This window comes from Anas acuta, chromosome 9 (genome assembly GCF_963932015.1).
Source record: "Anas acuta chromosome 9, bAnaAcu1.1, whole genome shotgun sequence".
In the NCBI taxonomy this organism is placed as follows: Eukaryota; Metazoa; Chordata; class Aves; order Anseriformes; family Anatidae; genus Anas; species Anas acuta.
Window position 1 is genome coordinate 14,767,005 of NC_088987.1, and position 19,238 is coordinate 14,786,242.

Consider the following 19,238-nt stretch of genomic DNA (forward strand, 5'->3'; position numbering starts at 1 on the left):
GCAGATCACTCAGCAATCACACCCAAAGAGACACAGCCATAAAAATAAAAGCTTTTAATTATTATTATTTTTTTTATATACCATTACAGGAACATCCGAGGAACATTCTCAACAGCACGGGCAGCTCCACAGCGCCCGGGGGTGAGCGCAGGCGCCCAGCTCCGGGCTCTGCTGTCCTGCGTTCCTGAGCTGCCGCTGCTCTCGGGGCACGAGGTCCAGCTCCTCGCCCTCGGCACGGAGACCCCTGGCCCTCTGGGCATCACGGCGTCACCTTTTTGTAGGTGATGTGAAGGTGTTGGGTCATGGGCTGCGTAGTGGTTGCCATGGAGACGGTTTGCTCTAGCTTCCCATCAGAATTGAGCCTGAATTTTCTGGTAATCTGAAAAGGAGATAAGGAAAAACAGTAATAAAATCAAGAAAACGGTATCTAAGGGTAAAAATCCTTAACTGTGCTTTATGCCTTTCCTTTGCTACGCTTGTGTTTTGCTGTCAGCGTACCGTGGAAAGGCTACACTCACTGCAACCATACAAGAAAACGACGAGTAGCTTTTTCCCCTAGAGGGGGCAGCCCTTTCCAAAATACCAGGTCTAACCCCAAGAACATCAGCCCCAGTTGACCTGTTGTCTTTGCTTAAATTTAAGCATTTTTAATTGAGGAAAGAAATCATTCAAACAGCAGGTTTGTGTGTGGCTCTGACGTTATATTCCCCACTTCAAGTTTTCTATTTGATTGACGATGGGTTTCAGTGAGGAGGTTTTGTGGGGTCAACAAACAGGAAGACTCTGCATTAAACAGATTAACTTCTGCTAAAATTAGCTGCTGTGGCTGTAAATTAATTAGTGAATTGGTGCCATGCCTGGTGCCACTGTGCTGGGAGAGGAAAGGTCTTGGCACTACCGCTGCCGTCCCCTCGGTATGAACAAGCCAACACCTGGCTGTCAGGAGATGGGCACCGGGCTGGAGGCCCAGGGAGATGCCCTGTCCTGGCTGACATTTTCAAGGCAGCCTCCAAAAACCATACAGACTCTCTGCAAGGCATTTAACTGCAACAGAGAACGGCTTTGTTCTTGCTGTATGGTGAGGCTGGACTGGAGCCTTCTGACCTCGGGTCAGCCCAGGAAGCACTGCTGCACATCTCAGAGGGTTTGGCTGGCAACGTCTTCCTCATCCTTCCACCTGACAGGCTGTGAGTCTGCCTGTACTGCACTAAACCTCCAGAGGGACAACCTGCGGTTACCCCATAGAGCTAGAAAATTTAGGACCAGTGCAAATAGATGCTGGAACCCAGCTTTCAGCAGCTTTGAAACCATTCAGGCCTGGGAATAGCACACGTTGTAAGCCTGCTCTTAGGTGTCTATGGAATGCAGGAGAGAAGGGAACCATTATATTTAAACCTCAGCTCTTGCTTCAAAATAACACTCCAGTGCGTTGCTCCAGCTGTCTGACTCTGCAGAAGGACAATACAACAATACAGATGATTTGAAGGACACAGCAGCTCCCTGAGTGACAGCTGCTCTAAGGAGGCAGCCCGGCACGGCCCCCATACACACAGTGCTTTGGCCCTTCAAGTGATTTTGGCGCAGATTTGCTGCACATCATCCAAAAGAACAGCTTAGAGTGCCTAGGTCCACTTGGTGCTTCCCATACTGAACACAGTCCCGAGGATGAACAGAAACAAAGTCTTGGGGACAGCAGGATAACCTGCATGCATGATTAACTGGCAGTTACTTAAATCAGCCTGACTTAGAAATTTCTAAAATGCAGTGCGTTACAAGCAAGAAGAAAGCAAAGACTGTTAGGAGCGCAGTATAGTCAAAAAGAATCCCACGGACTCACGAAGCACTTTCAAAACAATAGCTCCCATAAGGCTTTTGCCAAGTGGATATGCTTAAGTGTACACACATCAGTATTCCTACCAGTTCCCTTTCACCTTAAACAAAAGCTAAAAAAGCAATTGCCTTTTTCAAAGAGCCGCGTTCACATTAACATTGAGTGGTTCATCCATCGGTGCTGAAAGAGGACTCTGCACTTCTCTTTAAGACTGTGCTGAAAGTTGAATCAAAAGCGGAATTCATTCCTGCTGTTTTTCACAAAATGCCTCCATTTTACTGCAGTAACTTGCCCAAGGACAATGGAATCCTCCCCATTTCTTTCAGAAATAAAATTGAGTTGATTTTCCAGAATAACTGTTTTTGTTGTTGTTGTTGTTGTTGTTTTAAAGATAGCTTTGGCTGATTTAGTATTTGACTTGGAAAAATAGAGAGCATCCCTTCTTCTAGATCTTCCTCAAACCACTCTCTCACACATTTCCAGAGACCCAAAGCTTGCTGCAAAGTGATCTCAGCATATCACTGCACCCCAGGAAGATTTGGTTTGAGGAAGTTTACCAAACTGGGTACGAGTGCTGGAAGCAGCAAGATAAACTTGTGTCAGAGCATGGGGATAACAAGCAATGAGGGCGTGCTAACCCAGGCTAGCAGGAAGACACCAGATTTCCTGCTGCTCTAGACTTTCAGCTTGTCTTGAAGACATGGAAAAAAAAGAAGAGTTTTTTGCAAATGTGTTCATTTCCAGTGCAGGTCACTCCAGGGCACTTCCAGAAGCTGTTGCCAGTCTGCATGCTCTAAGACAGCATCCAACCCCGTTAATACATCTGTTCCAACACATGCAGCGTGCGCCTAATGCCAGCATCTAACACATCCCTTCCGTTTCGGCAGCCAGTGCCTGCCAAGCACACAACTGGCGCTCCTGCTCACTTCAGAACACCTCGTCCTCATCAACACATCCTCAGCTAATGCTGGCTGCAGCCACAGCTCAGCCTGTGTGCTGCACCAGGGCTGCTTCCTGCAGCAGGAAAAGACAAATAAAAGAATACAAGATGTACTCATCTTTAACAAGAATTTATTTCACAATGCGTGACCTTAGCTGAGGGTTTCTGAAGGGCCCATACTGACCCATTACCAGCAGCAGATGGTTCTGATCTCCTGAACGAAAACCAAACAGCAAAGGAGGAAATCTCTGATGACTAATGGAATAGCCAGAATGGCCTGTCCCACAGGTGTGGAAGGCAGACCTGGAGAAGACCAGTGACTGAAGGATCCAGCAGCAGGGCTGGGATCTGTACCTACAGTGTGGGCACTTCCAGTGGGCTCAGTGCTACTATTTAGACAAGACTTTCCTATTCTCTTCCCTAAGGACCTGCCACTGCCCTTGCTGGAGACAGGATTCTGGGTTGGCTGGTCTGACTCAGCATGGCAGTTCTGGTCTGAATGATTCCTTCTCGACTTGTAATCTGTGAAGCAGCTTCTGAAAACTCTTACACAGAAAATAAGCAAGGATGCTGTGCAGTATTTCCAAGACCTGAGGGTAATCGGTAATTAAAGCATTAATCGGCCTGTTCTCTTGACTAGACACCCTCCGGGGCTAGCAATATTATTTGAATTGCTAACGGAGTGTGAACTCACCTGCTCTACATGGGGCTTCTTGGCAAAGGAGATCCTGGCTATGGAGTGAGAAGCTATAGACAGCTCTTGTCCATTCACCTCCCCTTCTTCCACCTCCACAAGACCTGATAAGAAGCAAGGTCATAAATGCCAGGCTACAAAGGTTAATTAACAACGTCACAATTACTAGGCTATATAACAGATGAAGAAGATTTTTATTTGACCTAGCACACATCAACAACTGTAAATCCATGCAACCTCAGAAACATAATGCTGGAAGATCTAGCCAGACTTACTCACACTGTGAGATAGGTATTGCATTGCTACTGGCAATTTTCTCTTCAGCTCACGCTCTCTAGTTTTAGATCCTTATTTAACCAGGTTTTAAGGTTCTTTCATTTTATAATATAACACAGATGCAGTTCTCTCTCTCATTCAGTCCCTGCCAGGTGCACTATGAGTACCAAGGCAGTAATTCCGGACAGCGGGAGATTCTCCTAGTTTAGGAACTAAGAGGACCGTACTGAGATTACTCTTGGACATGGCAAAGGGAACAGGAGAGAAGCTACCTGTCACAGTGCTGCAGCCAGGCAGGGTTTGTAATAGGAAACTTGTGGTATGAATCACACCAAGCACTCTGGGAAGGAGAGGTCGCACAGGAGGTTTACCACCACCACAGCCTCGCCTTGCCAGGGCCACAAGCTCTGCTCTGCACCACAGAATCAAACACGGTGAGTGGTAACATCAGTACCGACGATCTAAGTGGGACTTTGAACTCAGAAAGAGCAGCTGGCCAACTGCTATGCTAGCAACAGGAGGACTCCAGACAGACGAGCTCATAACCTGAGGCATACACCCCTCTCTGTTTCTACCACAGGGTCTACTGTGGCCAACTCACGGGAACAATGGGAATGGCGTGTCTTATCTGTACGAGTTCTCCCTTTCTCCCTGCAAAACCACGCTTGGATACCATGAAGGCAACAAGAACGGCAGTGGCCACTTATCACCTGCCATGATTAAGGGCCAGGCTGCAACTCTTGTCATGAATTGAGGGGTTCTTTTGTTTCAAAAAGCTTTAGAAAGTATAAATACCAACATACCATTCTAGGAAAGGATATCCCTCAAGTCTCCTTCATGAGTGATATTTTGATTTGCAGTCCTCTCCTGTCTGAGAAAGCTAGAAAGCCTTGCTGCCTGGGCAAAGCCATGTAGCCAGTCCTAGAAACATGGAGCTTTTGGCTCAAGCTCATTAGCAGCAGGATGGGGAGATGCTGCTCTTTGGTGCTGAGCCCACAATGAAAATAAACAAAATGGAACTGTTAAAGAGGTCCAGTAATTTTCTAGAAGAGTGATGAATGGCACCGCAGGACAAGGACCTCTTCTCTTCCCCAAAAAGGCAGTACCTGTGTTCTGGGCGCTGATGAAGGCCACCTTATTAGTGTCAGGTTTGAGGCGGATGAACCCACATTCTCGGTGCATTGGTTTCCTGGTGTCTGGATGGAAGGCGTTGAACCTGAGGGGATATGAGAATACAAACATTGCTGTGTTGTTGCGCTGAACACACAGGGTTTGGCCTAGTTTCATCTCAGAGAAAACTGTATTTTATTTAACCATGTGACTGCCTGTATTTGAAGAATAAGAGACTGACAATACTGCACGGTTGGAAGACATAAGTGTGTAAAAAGACAGTTCCTTTATGTGCACAGCCAGACCTCAGAGCTGGAAGTCATTATTTAAGTTCAGGCTTCGATTTTCCACAGCTCCTGGGTCTCTCTAACTACTGACTTAGAAACTCCCTTGGGTTACAGTAAGACATGTCGCTGATGCTGAAGCCATACTCTCGCTAATTTCCTTCTCTCAAACAAGTAGCTGGCTTTACAATATCATCTTTATTAAATTTTTTAAGATTTGTCAGCTTTTTCCTTTGTACCTTACGTGCTGCAGGCAATAACACTGCAGACTTATTTCTTCCCATCTCAAAAAGAAAAAAAATCAGCTTGGATGCTTGTTTACTCCTCAGAATGCCTTACAGCTGTACATTTGGTCAGCCGTATCATGGGCAATACCTACGTATTATTACACACGATCGTATATTGCGTTAGTGCTACAGCACTCCTGAGCCTACACAGGTAACTGAATTAAACCACACAGTGAGCTTAAGCAGTTATTTAGTGAAGAAACACCAAGAGCCAAAAAGCCCAAAGAAAGGGCTTCCTACGTGAAGTAAGAGCTACTGAATCGCTCAAAGTCGCCATCTCCCAAAAGGAAACACAAAAGGAAACTGGAAGCAAGGGAGGAGGAGCACAGCACAGGCACGCTGTTACAGAATTTGGGGGCTTACAACTGCTTCTGGCTCCCTGGCATCCTCTGGGCACAAAATTACTCCTCCTGTTTGGCTGTCTCTCTATACGGAGGATGTCTCCTCCCAACCACACGGTGACAAGGACCAGGAATGCCCGGTACCAGCAGTGCAGGACTGTGGCTGTGCTAAGGACCGCCCTAGCATCACACCTGTGTGCTCTGCACTTAGCGCACCCTGGGGAGACGTGCATCATGCTGAGACTGTCCAGAATCAAAGGGGGAATGAACTTCAGGCTGCTGTCAGTGCCTGGAGTGTCCGGGACACGTGTGGCTTGTCTTGTAACAGTCTGGGGCACTGGTGAGGAGCCAGGGAGGAGCTGGGTACCTCACCTCCAAGCCTGCCCATTTCCCCAAAGCCTCCCAGAGGTTAGCAGTTCTGAGCTGAATTTCCCCAGCAAAAGAATACCACTCAGACCAGCGAGTGACCCAAAAGCTGGAGTCGGGGCATGCTGGGTGTAGAGCACGACCGTCAGAGCCCTGTTTGTTTTGGAAACTGAGCTAAAAATATCAGGCCTTGAACAGCTTTGCCACAACAAGCAGCGCACACCAGGAACGCAGGTACCATTCACACAATGTCAGCATCTTGTAATTATTCCTTTCTCTGGTTCTCAAAGCAACAGCCTTTCCATCTCAACCCTCCCAGCCAAAGGATCAGCGCAGAACCGTTAGCTAACATGGCACTTCTCCTCCAGATTTTGTATTTCTCTTCGAACAATTACTTGCAAACACAGCAGTTAAGCTGGCTGCCTGATATCCAATACAGCTTGCTGAACACTTAATTTTTCTCATTTTTTTCACATTGGTGAAGACTGAGGACCACAGTTTAAAATGGACAAACCCGTTGGCTGTGTCACTGTGCCTTCATTTATATCCCTAAGTGTCAGCCTGACAAAGCAGAGTGGTGGTGGTTGTAGGGTAAACTATTACTTGAGGATTCATTTCTAATTAAACAGCCACCACCAGCAACAGGAACGGTGTCTTATTTGGCCATAAGGACAACATCTTTTGGCTAACACATACGCACAGCATGTTGAAGTGGAAGGATCACTGACCTTTCAAAGCCAGGCACTGAATTTGCCCAAACTATAGGGATGTTCGTGTTCAAGATGGGGCCAATCTCGTTGCTGATCCCAGCACCTTCCGTTGCTTCTCACTGTGTAACCCTGAAGAGTGGCAGGCCACAAGAATTGCATCTTGTGCCCCGGTCACAGTCCTGACCCTCTATGCATACACCTCAACACCAGAGGTGTGAGCTCACTTCTGAAAAGCTCTGTGGAGTCGCATGGTTCGTTTAGGTACAGGCTAGTGAATGGCCACTGATTGCAGGTGTGCAGCACAACACAATAGCTCGCCAATTTATCAGCAGTTTTAAAGGAAAACAACCCCCCCCAAAAAAAAAGCAGACCACTCAGCTACATGCCACTACATCGTGTCATTTGGTAGATGAAAACTGGTTTATTTTGGAACTGGAAAAGAAATGCAACCGCCAAATCTCACTGCAGCCACACCTGCTCCGATGCAAAAGCTGCTGCCAGCACTGACAAACCTCGGGACTTACGAGAAGTTGAGCATGGGCTGCCCCACGTGAGAGATGTGCACTTCTTCCAGGTACTGGAACGGCTTCATGGTGGGGAAGGTGCCGTCCCCCGGGGGGTCTGAGAGCCAGGTGCCCAGCATCCAGGAGAGGGGCTCCATCACGGGGTTCAGCTGGGGAGTCTCTGCGGAGGAAGAGGAAAGAATGAAGACATTTCAAGAAGAGATTGGACTGTGCACTTAGTCACATGGTCTGAACTTTTGGGTAGACCTGTGCGGTGTCAAGAGTTGGACTTGATGATCCTTAAGGGTCCCTTCCAACTCAGGATATTCTATGATTTCGTGGGCCTGCCCTACAGCTTGCTGTTAACAGCTGGCTGGAGGAAGAACACGAAACACCTCAGAAATGGTCCAATGCATCAGGAACGCTTTGCTCCAGAGCAGTCAGCTCCAAGGTGCAAGGAGAATAAGTCTGTTTTCAGACCTGCACGTGGCCTCCCCCAGGGCACTACTCCCGGCAGTGCCTTTCTGACCCTCTCTAGCACCAACCCAAAGGGAAAGTCCCCTCCCTTTGACACCCAGGAAAGAAGAAGTCTGAAATCTCAGGGTAAAGAATGAAGCATGATAAACGATATCAGTGACAGATCCCCAGTGCTCTGGCCCCGATTTTTCTCAAGCCCTAAGGACGGGCTGCTCCTGTTTGCTTTGGAGCCCAAGGAAATGAGTCCTCGCTTCAGAGGAAAGTCAGGCAGCATCCATATTCAAAAATCAAAGTTAACCTGTAATTTTTTTTTTTTTAAGAGATTAACAATGAGCTGTACTTTTGTAAAAAGAGGTGGAGATAGTTCAGAAACTGCTCTGCTTGCGTCCTGGACTAAGGCTCACTGAAAGGTATTAAAAAGACGGTTGTGCACACATATTAAAGCAAAAAACAGAAGAGAAAGGTACTCCCATTTATCACTGCATTTATTAAGAAGCAACTGAGGTAGACTTCACAAAGCCAAAAGGCTCCTTCTTTAGTGAATCATTTCAGAAGAGCTTTGATAAGCAACAGTTTTGCATTTTGCTATGATTTCACAGGGTGTGAGCTGGAAAAAAAATGGGGAGAGAAATTGAGACAGACGCTTTAAAGTCATGTGAACGACAAAGCAGATCCTTTCCTACGATGTAAACAGGGAAAGTGATACAGCACCCACATGATCCTAGGAAAGACCTCCACAAATAGAGATGAGGGGGCCCACTGCAAAATCCAGGCTGGCTCCATTATGCAGCTGAATAAGTCGGCTTAAAGCACGCCCTCCTCCCACTCGTGTGCTAGGTGACAGGCAGTGGCAGGCCAGGTGTTTTCCACACCTAGTGATATCATCTAGTGCAGGAATAAGCTACCTGTCTGGCTGGTCTAGAAGGCACGGACTCAGCTGCAAGGAGAAATGGTGCCCTAAACAAAAAATGGTCCGAGTTTCACTGTGCTCAAACACAACCGACAAAAAAAAACAAGCAAGGAAGATTGGAGAGGTCACACCAGGATGCCAAAGTAGAGGAACAGATTTTTCACCAGTGAAAGCCAGCCACTTTTATTCTTTATTCTCTCACAGTAAGTGTAAGGACAGAATGATGACTAGCAAGTCGTCGAGACGCTGCTTGTTCCTTTACCCTCGTGTACTCTGCAGGAGGAGCAACCTGAGAAAACACGAGCTTGAGCACGCTATTTTCTGGTGCAGTGAATACAGCGACTTTAATACAGTGATTACCAGCAACTGAAGTCCAGAATTATTGCTCTGAGAAACTAAATACCTCTAGACTGCTTCCTAGGAACCACTCTTCCTTCCCACCGGCAGTCTCAGAGCAGGCTGTGAGAGCACGGACAGCACCACCACCTTGTCCACCTGGTATTTGTCTTCACCTTGCAGCCCGCACACGTTGCTTTTCCTTCCCAGCTTTCTGCAGGCCCTGAAGCCCCCCCACGGAAGGGAAGAGCAAAGCTTTGGAAGGGTCAGCGGAGACGGCAGCCTGAGCTGCTGCTGCCCTCTTCTGGGCCAGGAGATGGCAACAAAGCCCAGGACCAGGACAGCTTCCATCCTCTGCGACAGAGCACTTCATTTTCTCCTGCTTACCAACTGCGCTGTGGGAATAAGGACTGGAGAGAGACCCAGTGATGCACAGGGGAACGAGCACCTCCTGATCGCTTCCTGCACGCTGCTGCTTCTTACCTTTGGCATCGGACTTCGGACTAAGTTGTGTTATCACCTCCGGCAGCCTGTTGTGCCAGAGAGCTGGACTGAAAGGGCAGAAGAGCAATAGCAGGAAGGCTGATTGAGGGCATCAGAAAAAGAAAGGTGATTTTAAAAAAAATTTGCTTCTTATGTCACGGTTAAGTAAATGGAAGAGTATTGTAGCAATAAATAATTTTATAGAGGAAAGTGGAAAACATCTGTCTACTGAGCCGCTCTGTTTGTAACACAGACTAGGGGATGCGGTCTCTGTCAAGAGGAATGTCACCGAAGGAGACACATGCAAATTCTTCTTTAACAATCTACATTCATGGCTCACTTTTACAAACACATTTTAAGCCACAGCAGTAGGCAAGCGCCTGAGAATAACAAGAAATACAAACCGCCTCTGGGAGCTTGCACTACAAGACACGCTGTCCTCCCTTCTGCACATTTAAAGCCTCAGACAGTGTCCTTGCAAGACTGATGAAGCAAATCTTGGTCCTTTTGCATCCACGTGCACAGTTTCTTTTTATGTGTAATAAAAAGTAAGCTCACACTACAGTCTCTTCCTTAATAAGGACCTTCATGGTGTCACTCTCCCCTCCCAAATTACACATTTCTTTCTTGAAGCTCTTCCCAGCACCTTGAGACCTCTGCTCCTCTACAAAACCCAAACGAAGTCAGCCACCACATCTAAAAGTTGTGGTAACAGCTGGGGAGACAAAAACCACAGCAACGTGACCAGCAACATGATCACCTAGATCTCGTTTCTTCAGGAAGTCGTTCAGGCCATGCTTTCCCCCCGAGACCGCCGTGCCCAGGTCCTGGGGACACCAGTCAGCTCTGCTTCACCTTCTGACCTTGCTGCATCCCTCCGGACTTGCGGAGGGGTTGTTTCCACTTCCTTCCCATTCACAGGGGTTTAGAAGTCAAATCTCTCCCCGCATGGTAGCGACGTCGGGCTGTACCTGGCTGCCCATGCTCTGCAACGAGGGATGATGCCGTCTCCCTGCCAAAGCGGCCGAGCACTCCCCCAGGCCATGTCTGCGCAGGCCTCAGCCAGCGTGGCTCTGCAGCGTGATCCCTGGCACACAGAGCTATGCTGGCACAAATCCCTCATAGAAGTGCAGTTTTTATCAGCAAAACTGCGGAGCGAGCAGCCAGTTGGCTGCTAACGAGACAGCTAACCTGTTTCTCCTGAGCCGGGGAACACTCGCTGCATGAAACTTAAGCGAAAAGAAAATCTCACGCGGCACCTTCCGTCTTCAAGGTGTGGGGACCACGACCAGCAGCTGGGCAGCTTCCTGCAGTCCTTTCTTCATCCAAGACACTTACTAGATTTAAAGCATCATCAGCAACATTCCAGTAATTAAGGAGCAGCCTTGTTCTGGGCACTTTTTGCCCGATTAGGTACAGAAGGTGGCTTCATTCCCTGCTGCCCCCCTCCAGCGTTGTACCCCTTACACTTGCTGCTGCTCCCTCCCAGCCATCCAGTGAAGCACTCCTAGCGCTGACGTGCTCCAACTCCATCCCTGCTCTGAGGGGGAAAACGTGATTACATTCACAAATTCGCATCTTATGCCCTCTATTAGTAATTAATTTCATAACCAAGCGCCAATCTGTTACTGCCTCTGTGGTAAAACGTCCCAGTATCTGCAGTCACTACCAGACTTCTTCAGTACAAAGCACAGGGAAAACAGATTCTTAAAATTACCCACTGTTACGGGAAACCCAAACATCCTAAAGAAAGCTTACCTCAATGTATGTTTTACTTTCTTTCAAGTTTTCCTTACTTAGCATTTTCATTGCTTCCTAGTCACCAGCTATTGTATTTGTGTGTGAGTCATTGCCCACTGACTTCAGAAATTAATGCTTAATCCACAAGCTGAACAGGCCATTAGGGGAAAAAGAAAAAACACAACAGAAAAGAAAACGGACCACTCCACAGAAAAAAAGATGCAGAAAACAGGGAAGCAACAGGTCTTGCTTTCCCCCTTCCAACCTCCTTTCTCTCCATGGGGACAGTGGAAGGGCCATCTCCTGATGAACCCGGTCCTGAAGCTGGAATTCCTACAGGAAATTTCTACCCTGAATCCATCCGACAGCCACAGTCTTGCAGTCACTATTCCCGAAGCATGCTCCTGTGAAAGAGTGAACCTAAAAACCTAGACAGCCTAAGAGATAATATCGTTTAGGGTTAGCTAATCAGCATTTGAAAAGATAACGCAGCTGATAATCTCACAGATCACAGACCTTGAGACACACACACACAGGAGTGCCATCGCTTGTCCCCACTCACTCAGCTTGACAGGGCAGGAGAGGAGGGGAGCTCGCTGTGTGTCCAGCTGCTCCAGCGATGCTCCAGGCAGCTCACCTCTGGCATGGCATCACAGAATATCCCAAGTTGCAAGGGACCCACCAGAACCACCAAGTCCAACTCCTGGCTCCACACAGGACCTCTCAAAAAATCAAACCCTATGTCCGAGAGCTTTGTACAAATGCTTCTTGAACTCCATCAGGCTCGGTGCTGTGCCCACTGCCCTGGGCAGCCTGTCCCACTGCCCAACCCCCCTCTGGGTGCAGAACCTTTCCCTAACCCCCAGCCTGACCCTCCCCTGTCCCAGCTCCATGCCATTCCCTCAGGTCCTGTCGCTGTCCCCAGAGAGCAGAGCTCAGCGCCTGCCCCTCCGCTCCCCTCGTGAGGGAGCTGCAGGCCGCCATGAGGCCTCCCCTCAGCCTGCTCTGCTCGGGGCTGAACAACCCAGGGCCCTCAGCTGCTCCTTGTACGTCTTCTCCTCCGAACCCTTCAGATCTTTGTAGCCCTCCTCTGGAGGCTCTCTAACAGCTCTATCTCCTTATGTTGTGGCACCCCAACCAGCTCACGGCACTCGAGGTGAGGCAGCATGAGGCAGCGCAGAGCGGGACGCTCCCTTCCGATCCCTTCCCTCTGCCTGCCAGCCGGCCCTTTTGGCTGCCAGGGCTCATTTTCACCTTGCTATTGACCACAACCCCCAGATCTCTTTCTGCAGGGCCGCCCTCCAGCCTCTCGTCCCCCAGCCTGTAGGTACAGCCAGGGTTGCCCCTTCCCAGGTGCAGAATCCAGCACTCGCTCCCTTCGTATTGTTGGTGACTGCTCAGCCCTCACATTTGTCCACGTCCCTGCAAGGCCTCTCCATCCTCAACAGAGTCAACCAGTTCTCACAATTTAATGTTGTCTGCACACAAAGTCCTGCACCCAGGTCCATTTATGAAGACATGAAAGAGAACCGGCCCTATATCGGCGCCACGCAGAACCCCACTGGTGGCTGGCGCCCGTCAGCCCCAGGGCAGCACGTGCATGGGCTGCAGGTGCTGGAAATCCTCACCCAGCCTCTCTCCTGACGCCTTGTCACAGATTTGGCCCCACTCTTAACCTCTGTACACAATTCCTGCTCCTTATCTCACTCCTTGCTTACTTTACCCTTCAATCTTTGTAGCACTTTATTGACCAGCCCTCCGTCCCAGCCATTCCCATCCATTTCTCCAGGTAGATAAGGCAGATGAGCTGTGATCAGCACCTGCCATTCCAGCATAAACGTATTTTTCTTTCTCACACCCCCCTCACATCTCTTCCCACTGACACTGAGGAACACAGCTTTACAACTTCTTTCTGCAAAACAAGCCAAAGTCTCTCGGCACCTTGGTGGAAAACGCTTCTGCTGAAGAGGCACCGGGTCTCCAGTTCCACACAAAACCATGTTTAATGTTCAGGTCCTCCTGCCTGTGTTCCCAAAGCTCACCTATTATCCTTCATCCGCACGTAGAAAGCATTATAAACAACTGCACTTCTATGAGGTTTTGTACAAGTACTAAGAAACAAATCTAAACTGGGAAGAAACATTTCCAGTGGATACTTAACAAAATTCTGATTGTTTGCCACGTGGACCCAATTTGCAAATCTCCTTCCTTTACCATGACCTTCATGAAAGCAGACATGGAGTTTGGAACGGGCTCCACGTAAGCTCTGCATGCTGAATTTGAACTCTACCTCTCTGAGAAACGCATATACTTTAAGCACATTGAATCCTACCTGCGTTTGCTCCGCTGCTGGCCATAGCGTGCAGAGTTATTTTCCTATCGCTTGGTCTAGCTCTCTAACCACCTTTGCTCACCAGAAAGTGCTCTGCACTTGCTTGATAAGATGGCTATAAGGGAAGTGATCTCACGATGAGGTAAGAAAGTTAACCTAGAGCCTGCTGGGAGATGTAGTTTTACAGAAGGATCGAACAGCAGGGCGTGAAGGCAACGTGACCTCGTGAAAGCAGCATCTTCGTTTTGGCTTCAGGAACATGATGCAACCAGCAGAGCTGAGAAGGCTTCCAGCAGAACTAGCTGGTTAGATGTTGTGTGTGCTGAACAGGAGCACACTGAATTGCCTCCCCTTCCCTTGCTGTCCATGTTCCTCCCAGCTCACCTTCCCCAGGACATTGGGGCCGCGTTTCTTTGCTCACCCTCTCCCTAATTTCTCCCAGTGCATCCTCTTGTTCTGTAGATGTGTCTAATCTTGCTCTGCCTGGTGCACCGTGTCCAGCCATGCCCTGTCAAAAACATTTCTCAGCCACTGGCCTGAAGACGCCAGAGATGGCCCACGAAACTGAAGGAATCGTGTTCCTACCAAACAAGCAAATTCCAAGTTCAGCACAGAAAGCGTCGCTGCAGCAGCCGTGCAGAAAACCCAGGGGGTTTCCTGAAACAAGTTAGTTGATCTCCCTGCCCCGCAAGGCTGGGAAAGGCCACGTTTGTGCACCGTGACAGCCTGAGCGTGCTGTGAGGCGAACTCACCCAGACTGAGTCACCCTGCGTGGCTGGCAGGGACTGCGTGTGCAGCAGCCTGCAGGAATCTGCTCCTTCCCAACGGCTGTCACTTGGGTGCAGCCAGCAGGAACCTCCTCGTGCAGCTGGAGGAGCATTTCAGCCGAAAACGGTGGGCAGGAGGAGCTGCCTGACCAGTGAGATGCCAGGTGAGAAGCACGCGGCAGGAATCACAGGGCCTCGTAGCAGACAGCAGCATCGCCGTGGGGTAACACTTCGGGCATCGCTGCTCTGCTCTAGGGCATCCCGTTCTCTGCCTTTCCAGACAAAAAAAAAGTGGCTGTCCGGCCTGATACGCTCACAGCTTGAGGCTGTAAGCCATCCAAACATGCAGAGGACCATCAGAAAACCCTAAAAACATAACACTTGCTAATTAGATCCACGGCACAGATCACACGGACTGCCTGGTGAGCCCAGCACGCAGCCCATGCAAGAGCAGCACCCGGTGCTTTTAAGAGGCTTTCGTCCTGAGACCAGGCAGTGCAGGAGGGCCAAAAACACATCCCTCTGCTCCGAATTTCATGCACGCAGCCGGACATCGGGCGGCAGCGGGGAGGACAGCCGGCAGCACGCTGGAGTCAGGAGGTAAACAGGCAGCAACCTGCCAAGTCAGCCCAGCCGCGTACCTTCCTCACGCTCCCCATCCCCAAGGCACCGGCTTTAGAAAAAAAAAAAAAAAAAAGAAATTGCAGGCTCAGGTTTATAGCTATTAGCATCACCTCATCCACGCACCGTATGATTTAGGACGACTGAAATGTAGCTACTAATAAAGGCCATAATTATTATTAACCTAATGCCTGTTACCCCCGTTTTTATGAATACCAAAAAGCCCTCTTCAATTCAGTTTTGCATCAGAGTGCAATTTAGTGTCTGCGCCTAAAACAGGCTCTGCCCAGCAGCAGTCAGCTGCGCTTAATCAGGTATTTTGACTGCCATAAACTATTTCGAAGAGCACAAGAAAAAATAATGCAAAGCAGAAGAGCACCAAGACGAAATTAAAAAGCTGGCCGGCCCCTAACAAAGCCCTAGAAAAGTCACCAGCAGAATGGTTCCCTAAGAACTTCTCATCGCCTAGAGCTACAATCACCAAAAGGATTTGATTTTCTCACCTTGGTCTCTAGTGTTGTTGATAAGAGATAGCAGAATGGGTAACAAGTTGATCACTTCATTTAAAAAGAAAAAAAACAAAAACCAAAAAACAAAAAACAGACATTTCACCTTATAAAACTGAAGATGCAATTCTTATGTTCTTACAAAATTCCTACTGAGCCATTCTCCTGTTCTCATACATGCACATAGTAGAACATCTGCCCCAAGAAAGAAAACAAAATTGTAGTACTTCCTAGAAAAAAAGAACACCAACATTCAGGACACCCTCCTTGCAACCAGCATCTCACTGCAGGCATTTCAACACTGCTAGACAAATTCTTTCTCTCTCTCTCTATACGTATACTTACGAATGTTAATTACGGAACCCTAATTTTGTATTTAGTCATTTCCTTTAGTCTGACACCAAAACAGCACAGAACTGCAGACAGGAAGGCACAAATAAGACCAGGCTGATTTCCTACTGCAGCGAAAAAATCTTTTCCCCCTCTACCCAAATCAAAGCACGAGCTTTCCACTGGAAAATTACAAACACGTGGAGAAAGTAGCGCTGGGTCAGCCTGCAAGAACTTTGCTGGGGTTTATTCTCCTGCACTCGAGTGAGGAAATGGGCCATGCTGTAAGAGTCTGGAGAGCGCATCTGCCTGCTCCAGGGTCACATTCCCAACCGTGCCTACAACCACGTGGCTTCAGAAAACAAGGAGGAACCTCCCAACGGATGCAGAGGGGAGAATTACCTTGGCAAGAGTTTCCAGCATACCTAGCCATCCTTGGGAAGCTGCTTCAAGAAAGCGCTGGGTCACGCATCCTTCACAAAGTAACCCTGCGCAGCCACACAACCACCAAATACCATTAAAGCCTTCCTGGCTTTTCCCCCAAATTACATCTAGCAACTGGAGTCACTCTGCAAAAGTTCTGTCATTGTTCAAAAGCTTTGTATTAAATCACTCTTCTTGCAAGAGAAAGGGGTAGGGCCTGATCTGAGTTCTCAGTAACAGAATTTCACGCCGCCTCATCCCTCGTTGAGCTCCCCTGTATTTTCAGGTGTTTCACTTTTTTTTTATTATTATTATTTTACTGATAGAGAAGTCATTCCCTATCTCTTCGCACTCTATTATCTGTTTCCTGCCTTCTGCGGTCAGAAATTATCAAACTGAACGCGGTATTTCAGTCAAGAAGAACGGCGTCAACATGCACGATGACAGTCGTATCTGAGACCTGCTACCTCACTTAGATTTCCTCTATCCCCAGTCCTGAGTACAGCACATGAAATCCAAGACCCGAAGCACTTCTCACATCACTAGAGAAGACAACAACAGCTCTTCCCAAACGCCTTCTGCTCGTGACAGCTCGTTAAGACACGGAAAAATTTCACAGACACTCTCCAAATCATGTCACAGATGAACAAGCTAAAATAATCCAGGAAGAAAATGAAAAAAAAAATCATCACGGGAGTTGTCCTCCACACCACAACCTAACTTTGTGCCCCATCACCTTGGAAAGCTTTGCAGAAACAACGCGTGCTGTTTGCAACTTCGAGGAGGCAAAGTTTGGAGAGCGCAGCAGTAACTTGTACCAAACAGCCAACACTGGCAGGGCAAAAAAACAACCAACCACCACCAACAGGCTTGTGGAATACAAGAAATAGCTCACGTGCCCCAAAACCTGTCCAATTCTTTCACTTGCATCTCTTGGCCTAGCACGAGCTACTACTTCCCTTTCCAAAAACACACCTTTCCCCTGTCTTTAACTCACTGCATTGTTATTACCTCTAACTTAAACAGCCTCTCATTGTTACGAAAATGATGAATTCTGCCTGAACACAAGGACGCTGCAAATACTGACCACAGTCCTGGGATAGCAGGCTGTTCAAGTAAGGGAAACTGATCCTCTTCAGCTCGTCTAGCTTCTCCTTCAGCTTCCTGACTTGACTGTCCGAGCGGCTGATCCTCTGCCTCAGCAGTTTCAGCTCCCCGTTCTTCTTCTCCACCTGTTCACGCAAGCAGCACACCTGACTTTTGCTTTGCCTGGAGGAGAAACAGTACGAGTGGAGGGAGTCAATGAGCTTGCAGGCTCCCGAGGCCGACATGATGACCTCGTTGATCGACATGGGGTTGGCATCCGTGTCCCCCTTCTGTCCCACCACAGCCTCAGCAGCAGGCTGAGGGGTCAGGTCCGCTGGGGATGCCGACAAACTCTGGGAAGGTTTCTGAGGGGTCGCAGTGAGGGATGAAGTGGGGGAGTCTTCTGTGACAGTCTTATCGTGTCCCGTGAGATTGCTACTGCAGCTTGGTTCCACGTCTCTCTTTGGCCTTTTCCTTTCTAGCTGCTCTTTTGGGAAAGACGGCCTCTCTCTGGCATGCTTGGAGGAAAAGCTGTAAGAATGAAGGGAGCCGATGAACTTGCAAGCACCAGAGGCAGGAGGCGTGAAGTCATCCGCCGATATGCCACTCCTGTCAGCTATCCAACTCCCCGTCCAGGTGGTTTTAGGACAGGCCTCCACGGAAGATCTGTCAGGCTTTTTCTGAGGTCCAGGCTTTGCCACTAAGTTATCCCCTAACGTCCTTCTCCGAGGGCCTTCCAGCTGGCTGTGGAGATGCTCTTCCTCCTCGGACATCGACTCGATGTCCTCTTGCAGAGTCGCCTCCTCCATCTCGTTCGCCCCTTGCATCACCATAAAGTCCTGCTCAGGAGAGGAGGTCCTCTGGGCTACCTCACGGCCTCCTTCCCTCGGGTCCTCCCCATCCTGCAGCGCTACCTGGCTCGCTAGTTTCCTCTTGCTTCTGACATACTCCAGGTTGTCGCGCTTCTTCTCGGCGAGCTGGAAGATGGTGGGGACGGCGGTGGGCTTCAGCAGCCGGTGCTGGTCCTCCAGCCGCTTGGAGAAGCTGTCCTTGGTGAAGTGCTCGCTGCAGAGGAACGAGTACTTGGTGGGGGTCCAGTTGTCCCTCTGCACAGCCTTCAGCCACTGGATCAGCCGCTTCGAGTCCTTCAGGGGGAACCTGCAGCCGGGAGGCACAAACAGGCCGGGCGTTCAGGGGCGATGCTGGCGCCCGACTTTTGGCCGCACCCCAAAAAGTTGGGACCCGACGGCGGGGGTCTGGGGAGGGGGGGTCAGGGGGGGGTCCTGCCCTTCCCCTCCCCGCCGGGTGGGCGCAGCCCCGGGGCTCGGGGGGCGCCGCAGCCCAACAAAGAGCCGCGGGGGCTCCGCCGCCCGCAGCCGCCCCCCGGAGCCCCGGGGGGGTCCGAGCGGAGCCCGGAGCGTGGCGGAGCCGCCCCCAGCCCCCCGCGGGCTCACCTGTGGAAGGAGACGGCGCCCCGGTGCGCCTTCCCCTGCCGGTTGGAGCAGTTGGCGGCGGCGCAGCAGATCACCATCTCCGGCCGGCGGCCGGGCCCGCCCCGGCCTTCCTCCTCCTCCTCCTCCTCCTCCTCCTCCTCCCGCCCCCCCCCTCCCCGCCGGCCCGGCCCGGCCCGGCCGCCGCCAGCCGTACAGCAAGATGGCGGAGCCAGGTCACCCCTCCGCCCTGGGCAGCGGGGCTCCGTACGGCGCCGCCGGCAGCCGCGCCAGCATGGCGGCCCCCGTGTGGCCGCCGCCATCTTGGCCGAGGGATGCCGTACGGAGAGGCGGATGAGGGAGGTGTATAGGGGCCCGGCGCCGCTCGCTTGCGGCCTCGGTGCTACCGGGCGGTGGCTCCCGAGGCACGGGCTCGGGATGTGGAGGCTGAGCGG

General features: G+C 49.9%; 1 protein-coding gene across 2 annotated transcripts; it reads right to left on the minus strand.

Annotated features, from left to right (window-relative positions):
* Positions 1-39: 39 nt before the first annotated feature.
* THAP4 (THAP domain containing 4) lies at positions 40-18,964 on the minus strand. 2 transcript variants are annotated; one of them, XM_068692829.1, is made up of 6 exons: positions 18,808-18,964; positions 17,355-18,511; positions 7,364-7,523; positions 4,848-4,957; positions 3,466-3,569; positions 40-379 (listed from the first exon to the last, which is right to left on the minus strand). In XM_068692829.1, the coding sequence occupies exons 1-6, from the start codon at positions 18,882-18,884 to the stop codon at positions 260-262; spliced, it is 1,728 nt and encodes a 575-aa protein (XP_068548930.1). In that variant the 5' UTR covers positions 18,885-18,964; the 3' UTR covers positions 40-259. The 2 variants fall into 2 exon arrangements, with proteins under 2 accessions (XP_068548930.1, XP_068548931.1); XM_068692830.1 differs by lacking the exons at positions 17,355-18,511; positions 18,808-18,964 and adding an exon at positions 13,621-13,775.
* Positions 18,965-19,238: the final 274 nt, after the last annotated feature.

What these genes read in the sequence shown, in the direction of transcription:
- THAP4 (XM_068692829.1), bottom strand. Translation starts at nt 18,884, where the DNA reads ATGGTGATCTGCTGCGCCGCCGCCAACTGCTCCAACCGGCAGGGGAAG. An exon ending in CAGCCCATGCTCAACTTCTC is followed by an intron (nt 4,958 to 7,363) that starts GTAAGTCCCGAG and finishes ATATCCCCTCAG; the next exon opens with GTTCAACGCCTTCCATCCAG. An exon ending in CATCAGCGCCCAGAACACAG is followed by an intron (nt 3,570 to 4,847) that starts GTACTGCCTTTT and finishes GCTTCTTATCAG; the next exon opens with GTCTTGTGGAGGTGGAAGAA.